Below are 14,533 nucleotides of genomic sequence, written 5' to 3'. Positions count from 1 at the left end.
CCCACCCTGATTTTATTTTTCAACTTTAAAATAGAACAAACGTTCTCACCATGTCAAAAAATGGGAGCATGATTCCTTTTAATGAGCTCATCCAAGGACAATTCTTGTCAGTGCAGTAGTTCATTAGTAAGACTGATCTCTGCTTATGGATTTTGTACTATGGCTTCCATTGAAATGCCCCTAAAAGGGACAGGCTGCTCACTGTTTATTCTAAATAACTAATGGAGATTTGGGATTTGGGGATTTTATAAAATAGTGACCCTACTCTCCCTCTGGTAATGCATCTGAAGAATCCCTACTGTTGTAATGATAGGTCTTCTAAAGCATCTATGGCCATTGCCCAAGAACTGATTCCTTGCTAGAAATTATCTTGGACAGAAATGCCATCCCTTCTTGGCTTTGGTCAAACCACACTTCTTTGTCCTCAACTTCTCCAGCTGGCATATGCCTTGGTCATCAGGCCAAATAGGAATGTGATTTTCCCAGCTGCTTTGGATCTGCTTTGCTTTCCATATGTGTATTCAGTTGGTTGCAGTTCACAGACGCGTTCTGTGTGTGTTGTGGAAGGATTAAAACATTAAGGAAAAAAGGTAATCAGACTTAGTTTACAACATACTGATCTTAATTATTGTCCTTGTGATTCCAAACCTTTCCTTGAGCAAAGAATAGTAACTTGGAGTAGTAATTTGCAGGCACGGCTTAAGTTGAATCTGGATCTTCTCTGTAATATCTAAAGTTGTAGTGACCGTTGTGTCTCAGTAAAGTGAATGAGAATGTTTTTCTTCCCATTTCCTCCCATTTGTGTGTCAGTTATGATTACGGGAGAAGGGAGAAGCTGGATGAAGAGAGGAAATGGGAGAAGAGAAAGGAAATATACACACAAACAAGAGGAAAAGAAAGGGTGAGAAAGTTTTGCTTTCAGATTGGATGGTCAAAATCAAAGCTGTAGAGCAAAGAACTCACTCATTTCTGGGGACAAGGACTGATCTAGGGAATTGTTCTTTCAGGTCTTCCTTTGGCAATGCTCCCTTCCCCTTTATGATCTCTCAAGGTTTGGATGCAGTTATGCCTGAAAGTAGAAGGGTGCTTCTGGCTCCCTCTGGACAGATTCTGGGTGCTCACTGCTCCCCTTGGCTTGGCTTCCTCAGGCAAAAGACCCTCACTCTACACCCTGGGGGAGAAGGACTTGGGCCAGAGCATTTCAGAATGAGTTGTGCGTCAGTGTAATAATTCACTCAGTGAGTTCCCTCACTCACATTGGCCACCACAGTGGTAAGGAAACATCTACAATGTCTCATCTCTGCATTCCTCTATGAATCATACTAGTACCTACTGTGATATCCAGTGACAAGTTAAGGAGAACACAACTGCTGGAATATGGCTGATGAATTCCAGGGTCTTTACAGTGGAATTTATTCAAATTAAGGGTTACATGTGTAAAATCCAACTTGCTAGGGAGGAGAATCAATATTTATTAAGTCAATCTAATACCGATGATGGCAGATCATAAGCATTCAATGCTCCTATATGCCTGACCCTGTGCTAGAAGTTTTCCATACATCACCTCATTTAGTCCACAGGAAACCTGTACGGCAATTACTATGACTATCCTGACATATGAAATGAAGGAAAACAGCACAGAAACGTTATGGAAACTTACCAGGATGACGCAATGGCTCTTAAGTTTGGATTGAACTGAGAAAGAGAAAAAGTCTAGAACCTAATTCTTTAAAATTATATTTTAATTTAGTGAACTTATAGTAATTCCTAAATATGGTTCTTAAAGATAGACATTTTCTCAGACATGGCTAATTAGATAGTTAAAGGTAAAAGAAAGTAATATTTGTGCTAGATAGAAAGAAGTATCAAACAGTAAAACAAAAAATGGTCAGAAACATAAATTCTGATCACATTTTCTTTTATTTGCACGTCATTTCCTTTATATTTTTCCTCATATAGGTCACCGAAGGGGCCCAGTCACTCCAACTTGCAGTCAGAACCCACCATTTGCAAATACCACACTTAAATTTGGTGAGCTCTATGATCTTTTTTCTGGTCCTCAAAAATCTCAGAAAAGGAAACCAATGAAATCGGATACTCAAAAAATGCATAGACAGGGAATTCTGATCTAATGCAATTCTAATCCTGTGAAGGGAAAAAAAAAGTTTGCTTCCTTTTTATTCCCCTGCAGATCTCATGTAGCAGACAGCAACTGTGGTGGCAAGATGGCTAACTGTGAGTCTTTGATTTAATGAAAACTTAGGGAAAGCAATTCAACTCACTGCAGGGACTGCTTTGTTCTTCCATTACGATTCTTTTTTAATGAGAAAGATGATTGTAAGGATAAACTCCATTCCTCTGAATTTTTACACTAATTACATACAAAGCACTCTTTTGGCAGAAGGGGACTTATCTCCTTCAGGAATACAGTTATCATCTTGTAACCACCCTTCAATCTCCCACAGGAACATGGGAGCTTCGTGCCAGGAATGAGTGTTGCTCTGTGCCACCTCGCAGCATGGATAGGTGAAACCTTAAAGATTTCCAGAATTAACAGTCAATGTGGATTCCACATAAGACAGAGACAGTCCCTCCCTCCAAGCTTATATGTTGCTTGGAATGAAAGAATCAGAAGGGCATCCCTTTAATGAAGTATTTGGCATGGGGAAGGAGGGAGAGTCATGTATAGTGTGTGTGTCCATGTGTGTATGTTTATATGAGGATTCATTAAGAGGAGAAGATAGTGTTGCATATTCATGTCATTTTCCTTTAATCTAAAAGTCATTTAAGTGATATTGAAAGTTCTCTGTAAGGTATCACTCTACTCGAGATTCATCCACGTTAGCACAAACAGGACATGCTCTGCTGGATACTCTTAACTTTAAAACTGTGGAAGACTTGATTTGGTGCAGATTCACTGTGTTAAGTACTGCATAGGTATGGAGTGTGTGTGTTTTTGCATTGTTTAATGGATTATAAGCTTGATAATTACTAGTTCATGTCACACAAGCAAGGTCCTTGGAGTAGGTATTTTTTTTTTTTGAAACTATATTCATTCTTTAGTCTAAAAGCATGCCATATGAAGTGGGAAGTTTTAATGGTGACCTCCTAATATCCATAAGTGACTGAGGGAATAGCTACTATAGTTTCCCTGTTGAAAACTCTGGGCCTAAAGAGACATTATTTTATCATGGTAACCATGAAGGGACAGTAGACAGTCAATTAATTCCCTTTCATTCTTTTTTTTTTTTTTTGCCTTTGGTCAGGTGTATTAAAGTATAATTTTCATGTGATAAAATCCATCTCTTCTAGTGCAGAGCTTGAAGAGTTTTAACAAATGTATACAGTCCTGTAACCTCTACAACAATCAAGATCTATAGAACATTTCCATTACCCTGAAAGTTCCCTTGTGCCCCTTTGCAGTCAATCTCTCCCACTCCTAGGCTCTGGCAACCACATATTTGCCTTTTCCAGAATATCACATTATTACCCAGTATATAATTACGCAGTATGGAAGTTTTCATGTCTGGCTTCTTGAACTTAGCATAATGTTTTTGAGATTAATCCATATCGTTGCATGTATCTTACTCCTTTTTATGGCTGAGTGGTACTTCATTGTATGAATTCACCACAGTTTGTTTATCCTATCACAAGTTGATGAGCATTTGGGTTGTTTACAGTTTTTGGTGATTATGAATAAAGCTGCAATGGATGTTTGTGTATAGTTCTCTGTGTGGACATCATGTTCTCATTTCTCTTAGAAGAGTGTGACTGATGGATTATATGGTAAGTGTATATCTAACTTTATTAGAAATTGCCAAGATATTTTCCAAAGTGGTGGTATCATTTTGCATTCCCAGCAGCAGTCTCTGAGAGTTTCAGTTGCTCCATATGCTGGCAGACAGTTTTGCTAGAACTGGACTCTAGTTTTCTCCTGTGATTTTCTCTAATAATTTCCCAGTATGGTTTGTGTATATTCCCCTCTTCCTCACCATCCCCCATCTTTTCTTCACCCTTCCCCAACAACATAAGCATAATTCCCATGGAGTGTCTACCAAGGATTCATCTGAGTACCTCAATTTGCTTTCTTATACTGACAACCCACTAACAGTCCTCCTCAGTGACTTAGTCAAGGTTACCCAGAGAATTGGAAACTGAGCTATGTGTGAGCATAACTTGGGCTTTTGCTTTGAGAAAATCCTGGATCCTGCTTTAACTCTTTTCACTGCTCTGGCCCGTGTTTTTGACTCCCTATAGTACATTCCAACAAAGAACATTCCAACAGAGGCAAGGGGCAAAGATTCACAGAGGATTAAAAAAAAGGATTGATTTCTTAAGTTTTACTTAAGAGAAAAAAATCAGGTCAACTCAATTAAGAAAACAGGAAAGGATTATTTTAAATCACAATGATCAGTGGACTCTTTTTAAAAGTACATATCCAAATGATATAATAACCAGGATTAAAAAAAAGGACTGAATCTCATAAGAGGTCTATCTCAGTAGAATCTAAATACAGTATGTGATTAACAGAACTAGGAAAACAAGATGTTCAGGTGACTCTAGGATCTGACAGATATGTAAGTTTCTAAGATGTCGTGGCTCTCTGAGAGGTCTATATTATTTTGCACGAAGTCCTACATTTCTCCTAATTACACAGATATTTTTAATCTTGCAACATTGGTAATTGAGAATTTAGCCTATGTAATTGTATGTAAGAAGTGCAGTGTTTCTGCAGAAAACCAATATGAAGCCTGTCTGGTGTGGGAAGAGGTAGCAATTACTTACTGATTAATGTTTCCCCAGCCACCACCAAAAGGAGAAATGCTTTTTTGGCATATATTCTGAGAAGAGCATTCACTGAAAATGCTGAGGACTATGGGACTGGACCATTGGACCATGAGTTGGATCTAGCTGTTGTGTGTAGACAAAGCTGTCATTTTTATGTATTTCTCTCATCTGTCCTGCCCTACTTGAGTGCTCTGAGTAGGAAAAAGGAGATGGTGGGTAGGGCAGGCAGGGAGACAGCAAGTGCTAAAAATAATTGAACAGAGTTCATTTTTTCAGCCTCCCCACTTAGAACTGAAATTTGAACTAGGATTTCTGTCTTCTGGAATTTAATGTTCAAAATGAGGATATTTTTCATGAAGAGTATATCATGCGTTTACTTTTCAGTATTCTCTCTTTAGAAAAAATCAAAGGGATTACATACAGTGATGTGTTTATGAGTGCTCTGTTAGTACTCTTAGAGACCTGTTTCATCTTCACACTAACACAAAAAAATATATAAATGACTCAATAAATCCTTTAACGTCCATGTTTCAAGAATTTGCTGAAAAGCAAAGTACGTGCACTACCCATCAAATTGCTTTTAGCTGGAAGCTTGTCTTTTATTCAAAATTAGAAGACTTTATAAAAATATCTTTCAGTGAAAAAGCAAAACTTAGAGAATGAGTCACCAGGAATAAATCTAATGATGATCAATGGTGGCAGCATTTTATTTTCTTTCCAGGGTTGTATATGAAATGAAGCAGACACTTCTCTATTTGCGCTTTCATTACTGATACCTATTTTTTTTTTATCACTATGCCTTGAGGAGGAAAATAAAAATTGAAAGTGTTTTTTCCCCCTCAGCATCCTGCCTTTTCTCCACAATCATTTCCTCCCCCATCACAGAGTAAACAATGAAAGGAAAAATAAAGAGGAATTAGAGAGACAAGAACTGAGAAAAGCTGGCAGATGAAGAAAAGAAGAAGGAAATTACTGACTGTTTAAAAACTCTGGTTTATCTACACTCAGAAGTTAAAAACTGCCAGAAGAGGAACCATGGGTATCTATTGAAGAACTGCTGAATGTAGTTCCGGGAAGCAGCAGGATTCTTATAATAATTGATAAGAGAGGTTTATGGGCAAAAAGTGTGATGACATTATTTTTTTCTTGATATCCTATCTTCACTTTTGTTTTTAAAAGCCTGTCATGTTTCTTGCTTATAATATAATATAATATAAATGCCAGAACTGGTTGGTCTTTAATTAAACCCCAGCCTGTTCTTTCCTCTTGTTTATAGTCTTTTGCTTTTTGTGTTTCTCTGCTTCCTGATTTCAGCTAGTATTACATTGAATTTTAAGGGGAAAAAAAGTGGATATGAGGAAGAGTCTTCTTTTGAGAATTTCCTAGGCAAATCCATAAAATTTTTGGAAACTTCACTATACTTTTGTAGTTATATTCCTGTGAGAGAATAGAAAATATATGTATTGGTCTCTGCCCCCAGTTTCTGGCACAGAGCTCCTAAAACTCTTGTAATTTCCTAAGTAATAAGAGTACTCAGGAACATCTTTTGTTCTAATATTTGGTCTCTGGCCCTGGTTCCCAACACAGCATTCCTAAATCCCTTGGAATTTCCAAGGTGATGGCAATGTCTTCTGCTCGAATGAGGTGACTCTCGGTGGGCTCTGGGATAGGGACCAGTTACCACAGGGTCCTAGCCATAATTGTCCATTCTCAAGGACAGACCTACCTGTCCATTCTCAAGAGGGGAGAGGGGCTGGACATGGCGTTAATGATCAATCACGCCTACCTCATGAAGCCTTCATAAAAACCTCTCAAGTAGAGGATTCAGAGAGCTTCAGGATTGAGGAGCGCGTGGAGGTGCAGAGAGAGGGGCGTGCCCAGAGAGGCATGGAAGCTCCCTGCCCCTTCCCACATACCTTGCCCTACTCATCTCTTTCCTCTGGATGTTCACCTATATTATTTATCATATCCTTTTATAATAAACTGGTAAACAGTAAGTAAATTCTTTTCCTGAGTCCTGGGAACCACTCTGGCAAGTTCATCAAACCCAAGAAGGAAGTTGTAGGACTGTCTGATATACAGTCCATCAGTCAGAAGCAGAGGTTACAACCCAGACTTGCAATTGGCCCTGAAGTGAGAGGGGCAGTCACGTGAGACTCAGTTCTTAACCTGTGGGATCTTATGCTAGCTATCTCCAGGTAGACAGGGTCAGAACTGAGATCAACTGTAGGACTCCCACCTGATGTCACAGAATTGCTTGGAAGGATAAACATCACACATCTGGTGACACTAGTGTGAGAGTAAAGGAAAGATACACAGGGAGAGAGCTCAGCTTTTCTTTATAATTCCTGAAGCCCTACTAGGTACCTACAGCATGAGTCTGGATGTCGGGCGTTACTTCAATGAGCACATTTTAACGGCCTGAGTAACTTCTCAAAATTGGTTACTATTGACCTACTGAAGTTACGGCTAAATTCTCAAACTTGTTACAGTGTCAACAGAACTACTTGTCTGAAGCACACTTTTTCTGTAAAGCTGTATTATTGAGGCTCTTTGTTATGAAGAGCAAAATCGTTTTGAATTTTAGAACTATCTGGAATAGGGGCGCCTGGGTGGCTCAGTCGGTTAAGCGGCTGCCTTCGGCTCAGGTCATGATCCCGGGGTCCCGGGATCGAGCCCCGCATCGGGCTCCCTGCTCAGTGGGGAGCCTGCTTCTCCCTCTGCTTCTCCCCCCTGCCCATGCTCTCTCTTGTGCGCTTTCTCTCTCAAATAAATAAATAAAATCTTTACAAAAAAAAAAAAAAAAGCATGTTGTAGAACTAACTGGAAAAAAAACCTAGCACCAAGCAAGGAAAGCGCTAGACTTAAAACCTGTCCAACAAGATATACATTTTTTAAGGAGGATGGTAGTCAAATTTTTTATAGGAACCAATTAATAATCAGGGACAAGTTCAGAACTCCAGCTTGAACTGGAGTTATATTGGAATTTCTACTGGAACCTGTTGCTTCAGAGTCTTTGGTCACTGGTTCAGTGCAAATCTGGAGAACTCAGTCTAACTTTAAGTCAAATTTCCACAAGAATTTTGCCATAATATCACTCTGAACCCTCTTGAGGGGCTTCTTGCTTTCATCATGTTGTATTCACATGTGACAATCATAACTTTTTAGAAGTTGTATAGTTACAATGATAAAGAAATATTTGTTTAAAGATATGTTCCCAAGACTAACTTCTTGCAGTTATGTGGCCTAAGGTGACATCAAATTAAATGGTGGCTTGGCGGGGTAAATGGTGTCTGTGCTGGGAGAATGGGAAAGACTGTAATTTTGTTCAGTCCTGCTCTGCAGCCCTCTGGGAGGAGTGGTCAGGAAGCACCAGGAAAGAAGAAATTGTGGCTATGAGAGCACGTCCCCTGCACACACCAGACTTTCCATCCTCTCATCCTCTTTGCTCTGTTTTTCATTCTCTCTTAAATCGTGAGGTGCACAAGGAAAGAGATTATTATGTCTCTAGAACATAGTACTGAATCAGCCTATACAAAATTAATGTAATTACTATGTTGATTTCCAGATGTTAGCTTAATGCCAGCCTATTAAAACTTCTAAAGATGAAGATTAAAACAAACATTCTGAGTAAACACCCACATAAAGACATATCAGTGAATCAAGTGATCATCTGAGGCAATGGCAGAAATCTCCAGATAGGGCATTTTAGAAACTGATTCTCTCCATCATTGGTTGGGATAAACAGAATTTCCTCAGGCGCCCGTCAATCTTTTTTCCAAAGGGCCTCCAAATTCCTTGTCCTAGTCTTTGGCCTCTTGCCAGGTGTGCCTCTCCCCTGTCTACCCTTCCCACCCATCTCCGGGACCACATCCTCTTGACTTCATTGCTATGCCTCAGTAGACCTGGCCCCAGGGCGGGTTTCTTATTCAGGGCTTTTAAATTCAAGCAAAACCCCTTCCTTTTGTTCAAAAGTATCTTCTTTTCCTCCTTCTGCATCCCCTAAACCCCACATGGGGTTACAGGGAGTCCCGGGAGGCACATGACCTTGGCATAGGGTGAGCCTTACAGCAACTAGTTCTGCAGCCTAGAGCAGGTTCCTGACACAGGAACTTATAAAATTTTGGATAATAATACTTATTTCCTCGGACTGAAGGAATAATGGAGATAACTTACATCCATAGTGTCTGGCACATTATAGAGTCTTGACAGAAGGTAGCATTATAAACTTTAGGTCTTTTGCTACATTTAGTTTTCTAAGCTTTTCTGACTGAAATTTTCTCTCTGTTTCTTAAAGTGACTTGATTTTATTTTTTCCTCATGAAGGTTTCTGTTAAATCTCTGGACTCCTGGAAAGTAAGATGGACAAGAACCCAAAGACTTGTTGCAGTTCACCATCTCATAGTCTAGACTATTTCGTTCTAAAAATCTTGAGAAGATAAATTCACCACTTTCCTGTGAATTTTGTGGGTTTTCTTTTTTGCATTTGTAGTGTTCAAACTGTTAGCTTCCAGATCACACCGAGGAAATATAGCTGAGACTCACTGTCTAGAACTTTTGTAGCCTGAGGTTTTATTTGAAATTTTATTCTTAAATTATGTCTACTGTTGTTAAATTAAACAAACAAACAAACAAACACCAATAATATAATTTTTTGAGAAGTAAATGAAATTAGCTTTTCCAATACTTAAAACAAACCCAAGTTAAACTGGAACTCAGTCCCAACTGAATAAAATCTAGTATTGGCCACATTGTTATAATTAAGCAATATTATTCTGGATGACCATTTAAATAAGTGTAAAAATGAAATACTAGATATGGTTCTTATATAAGTTTCAAAAAAGTATGACTATCAGGGTTGATGAGTAAAGCTACTGATGTATCCTTATTTATTATTAAGGTATGTAATTGTCTTTAAACCTATTAGTGATTATTTTTCAATGCATATTTCACAGTCAACAGCTTCTGGGGGTGAATTGTTGGCTATTTCTGGGCCAGAGGAAAGAGTATTTACACCAGATTAAGTATTATAGTGATAAGATTCTGAATTACACTCTCCAGAGATACACCCCAAGGATTTCAACTTCAGGTGCCAATTAAAAAGTTTTTCTTGCCTTGATTCTTGGAGGACTTGTTTTATTGCTTTAGCTATTTTAAATTTAGACAGAACATCTCTGACTATTTGTGGTAGTTTTCTTTCCTTTCTTTTCCCCTTTATTATTTTTATGTTTCTTATGACATTTTTCTAAGGAACATACATTTGTCTGTATTTCCTTTGGATTTCTCAGGACTGGCATTAGTGAGGACAGCTGCATCAGGCCTTTCCAGCTTCCAGGGAAGCACTCTATTTAGATTCACTGAGAGGTACAAGGAATGTTAACAGAAATTCAGATAGTGAGCAATTGTACATTTTGCCTATACATGCATTTTCCACTTCCCGCTGAACTCACACAATTTATGCTTCTTTGTGATTTATTTGTTCATTCTGTTTGCTTTATTACTGCAAAACAGAAAAGTGAGATTTGAGGTTCTGAATTGGCTTATGATGCTGTAAGTGAAAAAAAGTTAATTTAGTCACGGCTCATCATTCTTCTAGATGTTTGTAAAAAAGAAATTGAGCTATATTCCAAGCTGCATATGGTCTTTGGCATGCTTACCTTGTCTGACAGCTAGTGTGGTGGTATAGACCAAAAAGAGAAGGATGTAATTGAGGAAACTCTGGAAGACTGGTGTATTGGCATGGAAATCTTCTGACAGGTACTTGCTGGTCAAGCCAATTCCACAAATAAGAAGGGATAACACCTGTCCCAGAGCCACAGAGATTAACATCTCCCTGAAAAGTAAAGAGAAACAGCAAATATTAGCTGGAAGTCCATTAAAACAATAACAGTTAAAATTTATTGAGCACTTGTGTGCTAAGTACAATAAATAATATTTCTTTTTATCCAATACAGCAATCCTATGAGAGAGGTGCAATTTTTAGTGAGGTTTTATACAGGAAAAAAACCCCCAAGTTTAGAGGGGTTAAGGAATTTCCTCATTGTCAAATAACTAGGAAGTGGCAAAGCTGGGATTTGAGACCAAATCTCTCCAAGTGATCCTGGCTTCTGGCCACAGAGCTCTGGAGCTGTGGGGGGGGGGGGGGGTGGAATTAACATCATCCCTGATGCCCACCATCGCATTCACTAAGTGTTCAGAAACCCCAGAGAACATCTGCACACTGACAAAGAGGTACCACACTGTAACCTTATCCTCAGGTTCTCATACCAACAAGGAGAGACTTTTGTTTATAGATTGAAATCTTGGATCCAGGAACATCTGAAAATCCAGAAGCATCTCCTTTCCATTCCCAGATTTTGGAACCTTGTTTGCTCTAGCAAGCACCGATAAGCACTAGTCTGCTCTCCCCTACACGAGTTACAATTGCTTGCATATTAAAATTGCTACTCATGAAGGAAATTTAGTTCCTGAGGTGGTATAATAAAACATTTCACATTCTGTAAATATTTTCTGTGGCTTCTTCACAGGCATAGTAGACCACTGTAGTAGGGACTAAAGGCAAGAGTCGAGGGGTTCACTTTGCATAGAAATAAAGTGCTCATATGGGCTTTATGATCATATAAATCTGCATCATCTGACTCAGGAAGAGCCCCTGGAAATACAAAGCAGGCTTCTGCCTTCCCCAAAAGTCCCATCTGACTTTCCTGGTTTATTTATAGAAGCAGCAATGTAAAATAAGCAAGGAGTAGTATTTCTAAACAAAAAAGCATTGGTCAGAGGATTTACAATGTTACATATTTCCTCCCCCATGGCAGATGTGAACCCATGTTTCTGAAAGGGGCAGAGTCCTGGGCAGATACCTGGGTGGTGTCTTGCTTAAAAAAAAAAAAAAGAAAGAAAGAAAGAAAAAGAAAAAAATTAGAAAGCATCGATCACATTTTGGTCATTCCATTTGTTTCCATGAGGAGGAAAATTGTGGCAAGGCATGAGGGCCCACAGAGAAGGCTTTCTTTCCTGAGGTTAACCTGTAACACACGGGTAGAGGTTTCTCACTGGCTGCCCTGTTCCCAGGTACCGGCCCTGACCCCCGTATTTAATCTTTATTAAGGAATCAAAGACATATATTTAAACATATATGTCTAAAATATCAATCTGCTGCTTAAAATCCTACAATGGTACCCTCTAAAATGCAGTGATCTATAAGGCCTGTGGTACATCGTCTACGAAGATGGCTGCCAACGTTTCCTCCTGCCCCTCTGCATTCATGCTGCTCCTCTCAAAGGGAGGTGGGGTCTATTTCTCCTTTTCTAACTGAGCTTATCTTGTGACTTACTTTGGCCAACAGAATGTAGGGGGAAAGAGGTCATGTGACTTCTGGGCTAATCCCTAAGAAGCTCTGCAGCTTCCATTTTTTGCTCTCTTCAGATACAGCTTTCATGTAAAGAACCTAGGCTACAGAATCTTGAGAGACCATGTGAAAAGAAAAAGAGAAACCCAGCCAATGCCACCCCAGCTGAAGCATCAGACATGTGAGTGAGGATCCTGGATCCTCCTGCCCCAGTGGAGCAGTACCAGCCTGTGCCACATGGAGCAGAGATGAGCCATCCCCATAGATGGCTGCCCAATCGGAGAACTGTGAGAAACAATCAATGGTTATTGTTTTAGGGTATGAAATTTGCAGTGGTTAGTTATGGAGCAACAGGTAACTGAAAACAAGGCCCTAAATGCCCTCCCTCCACTCTTTTACCTCCTGCTTTCCACATGAAGTCAGAGCTCTAGTCCTACAGAGCTACTTACACCTCAACAATGAGTGATGGTCTTCTTTGCTGGCATTCCTTTGCATGTGTTATTACTATTTCCAGAATGTTCATCCTGCCTTTATCAGTCTGACTCCTATTCATCTTTTAAGATTTGGCTTATATGTTATCCCGTTTAAGAAGTCTTACCTGTCCTCTCTGGGCTGTTTCTCCTTTACTTCTACATCACTGTATTATAATTACTGATTTTACCCCCTTTTTCCCTCTGCCAGACTATGAAGTCTGTATGATGTTCTTCACCATATCTAGAGCTGGGCAATACCATTCAGAAGAAGTAGAAAATGAAGGGATTCAAAGATAGTGCAGAGATAGGCCTAGGCAACCCTGAACAGTTTTGTTGAATTGAAAGGTGATAAAAAAGAAAGGCAGAGGTACAGAGAAGTACCAGAATTATTTCAAAGGTTTTTAAGCCAGCCTAACAGAAGTATGATATCCACTAACAAAAATCGTGAAAAGGAGTTGGTTTTAGTGCAAAGATAAGAAATATTTTTGGTATATTGAATTTGAGCCACCAGATGAACTTCCAAACAATCCAGCAGTATTAGAAACAAGAGATAAGAGTTGGATAGGGAGGTCAACCAGGAGATAAATATGCAGAAGTTATACACCTAAGAGTGATGGCTAAAGTACTAGACATAGATGATATCACCAAGGAAGGGAGAATGGGAGAGAGAATAAGAGGGTCTAGGAAAAATCCTCGAGGAATTCCCAGATTGGGGTTAGGGGAGAAAGAAGAGGCACATCATTGGAGTCAGAAGTGGTTGGAAGGCTAAGGGGAAAACCAGGATAGTTCTTGCTATAAGAGAAACCAAGGAAGCAGAGACTTTCATGGAGGAGGTAGTTGTAATATTGAATGTTGCTTAGAGGGTAGAGAGAATGAGGACTGATAGAAGATAATCTGTAGTCAAGGCTAGCCTTTGAAAGACGAGTTTTGGCACAGTGAAGTACCAGAGCAATACTGGTATCATAGAAACCAAGGGAACAGAATTTCACAGAGGGAATAGTTAACTACGACTAAGTAGGCAGGAAGTGGTAAGATATAAAAGTTTTGACTTTGAAGAATTTTGAAGAATTCAAAGAATTCTTCGAAGAAGTTTGAGCTAGTCATCACAAAACACAATAATTATGCTAATAGTTAAAATAATAATGTATAAAATGATTAAAAATTTTAACTTAGATGGATTCATGATCATCATCTCACTGGGTCACTCTTGATTACTTGCATAATAACTTACATCCTTAAGTGGAAGAGAAATGGGGAGAGTTACAACTAATTGGTTGCTCCCAGTGCTGAGTACATCCACTGGAGAATACTGGGTATGGAATATGTCTCCTTGGGAAAAGAAGGTTAAAAACTGCCACAATGTGGTAATTCCTACAGCTGATTAAATTACAACCATGGTATTCAAAAACTTTCCAATATCCTGTGCCTTTCCTGAACAAAACCAAGCCACCAAAAATGACTGGTTACTTCTGTAAGAGAATAAATTTTAGTCCTTCTGATGCATATGTACCAATATACTATAAACCAGCCGTCTACGTGTCAGGCATTATGTATGCCAAGATGAGTAAGACACGGTCCTTGTCACTGGGGAGCTACTAACCAAGATTTTAGGGCTGAGTTCCCAAATAACTTACTACAAAGTGAGACCAGTTAAGGAGAAATAACAATAATAATTCATATTTAATAAGTTTTCACTCTGTGCCAAGTCCTGGGCTTAGCTTTATATATCCTATCTTATTTAATCCTCATAATAACAGAATGAGGCAGGTACTCTTTTTGTATTTATTTCTCATAGAAATGTGCTGACACTGGGCACATTCTGAAAGCTTATAGTGCAATGAATCCACTTACCAGATATTAATCTACTTTTTAGAGTTTTTAAAATACAGTATTGATTACATTAGCATTTGAATTAATGACTTTT

At 38.9% G+C, this 14,533-nt stretch overlaps 1 protein-coding gene across 2 annotated transcripts in view; it reads right to left on the bottom strand.

The window, feature by feature from the left end:
- SLC35F1 (solute carrier family 35 member F1) overlaps window positions 1–14,533 on the bottom strand; it is a 385,178-nt gene that overhangs the window by 137,349 nt on the left and 233,296 nt on the right. For both annotated transcript variants that reach the window (XM_034990390.1, XM_034990391.1), the window contains exon 2: window positions 10,446–10,621. In XM_034990390.1, the coding sequence (XP_034846281.1) occupies window positions 10,446–10,621 (176 nt within the window). The remainder of the gene's footprint in view (window positions 1–10,445; window positions 10,622–14,533) is intronic.

This window comes from Mirounga leonina, unplaced genomic scaffold (genome assembly GCF_011800145.1).
Source record: "Mirounga leonina isolate KUSES-001 unplaced genomic scaffold, KU_Mleo_1.0 Mir_53, whole genome shotgun sequence".
NCBI classification, from domain to species: domain Eukaryota; kingdom Metazoa; phylum Chordata; class Mammalia; order Carnivora; family Phocidae; genus Mirounga; species Mirounga leonina.
This window is presented reverse-complemented; position numbering and strand designations above follow the sequence as displayed.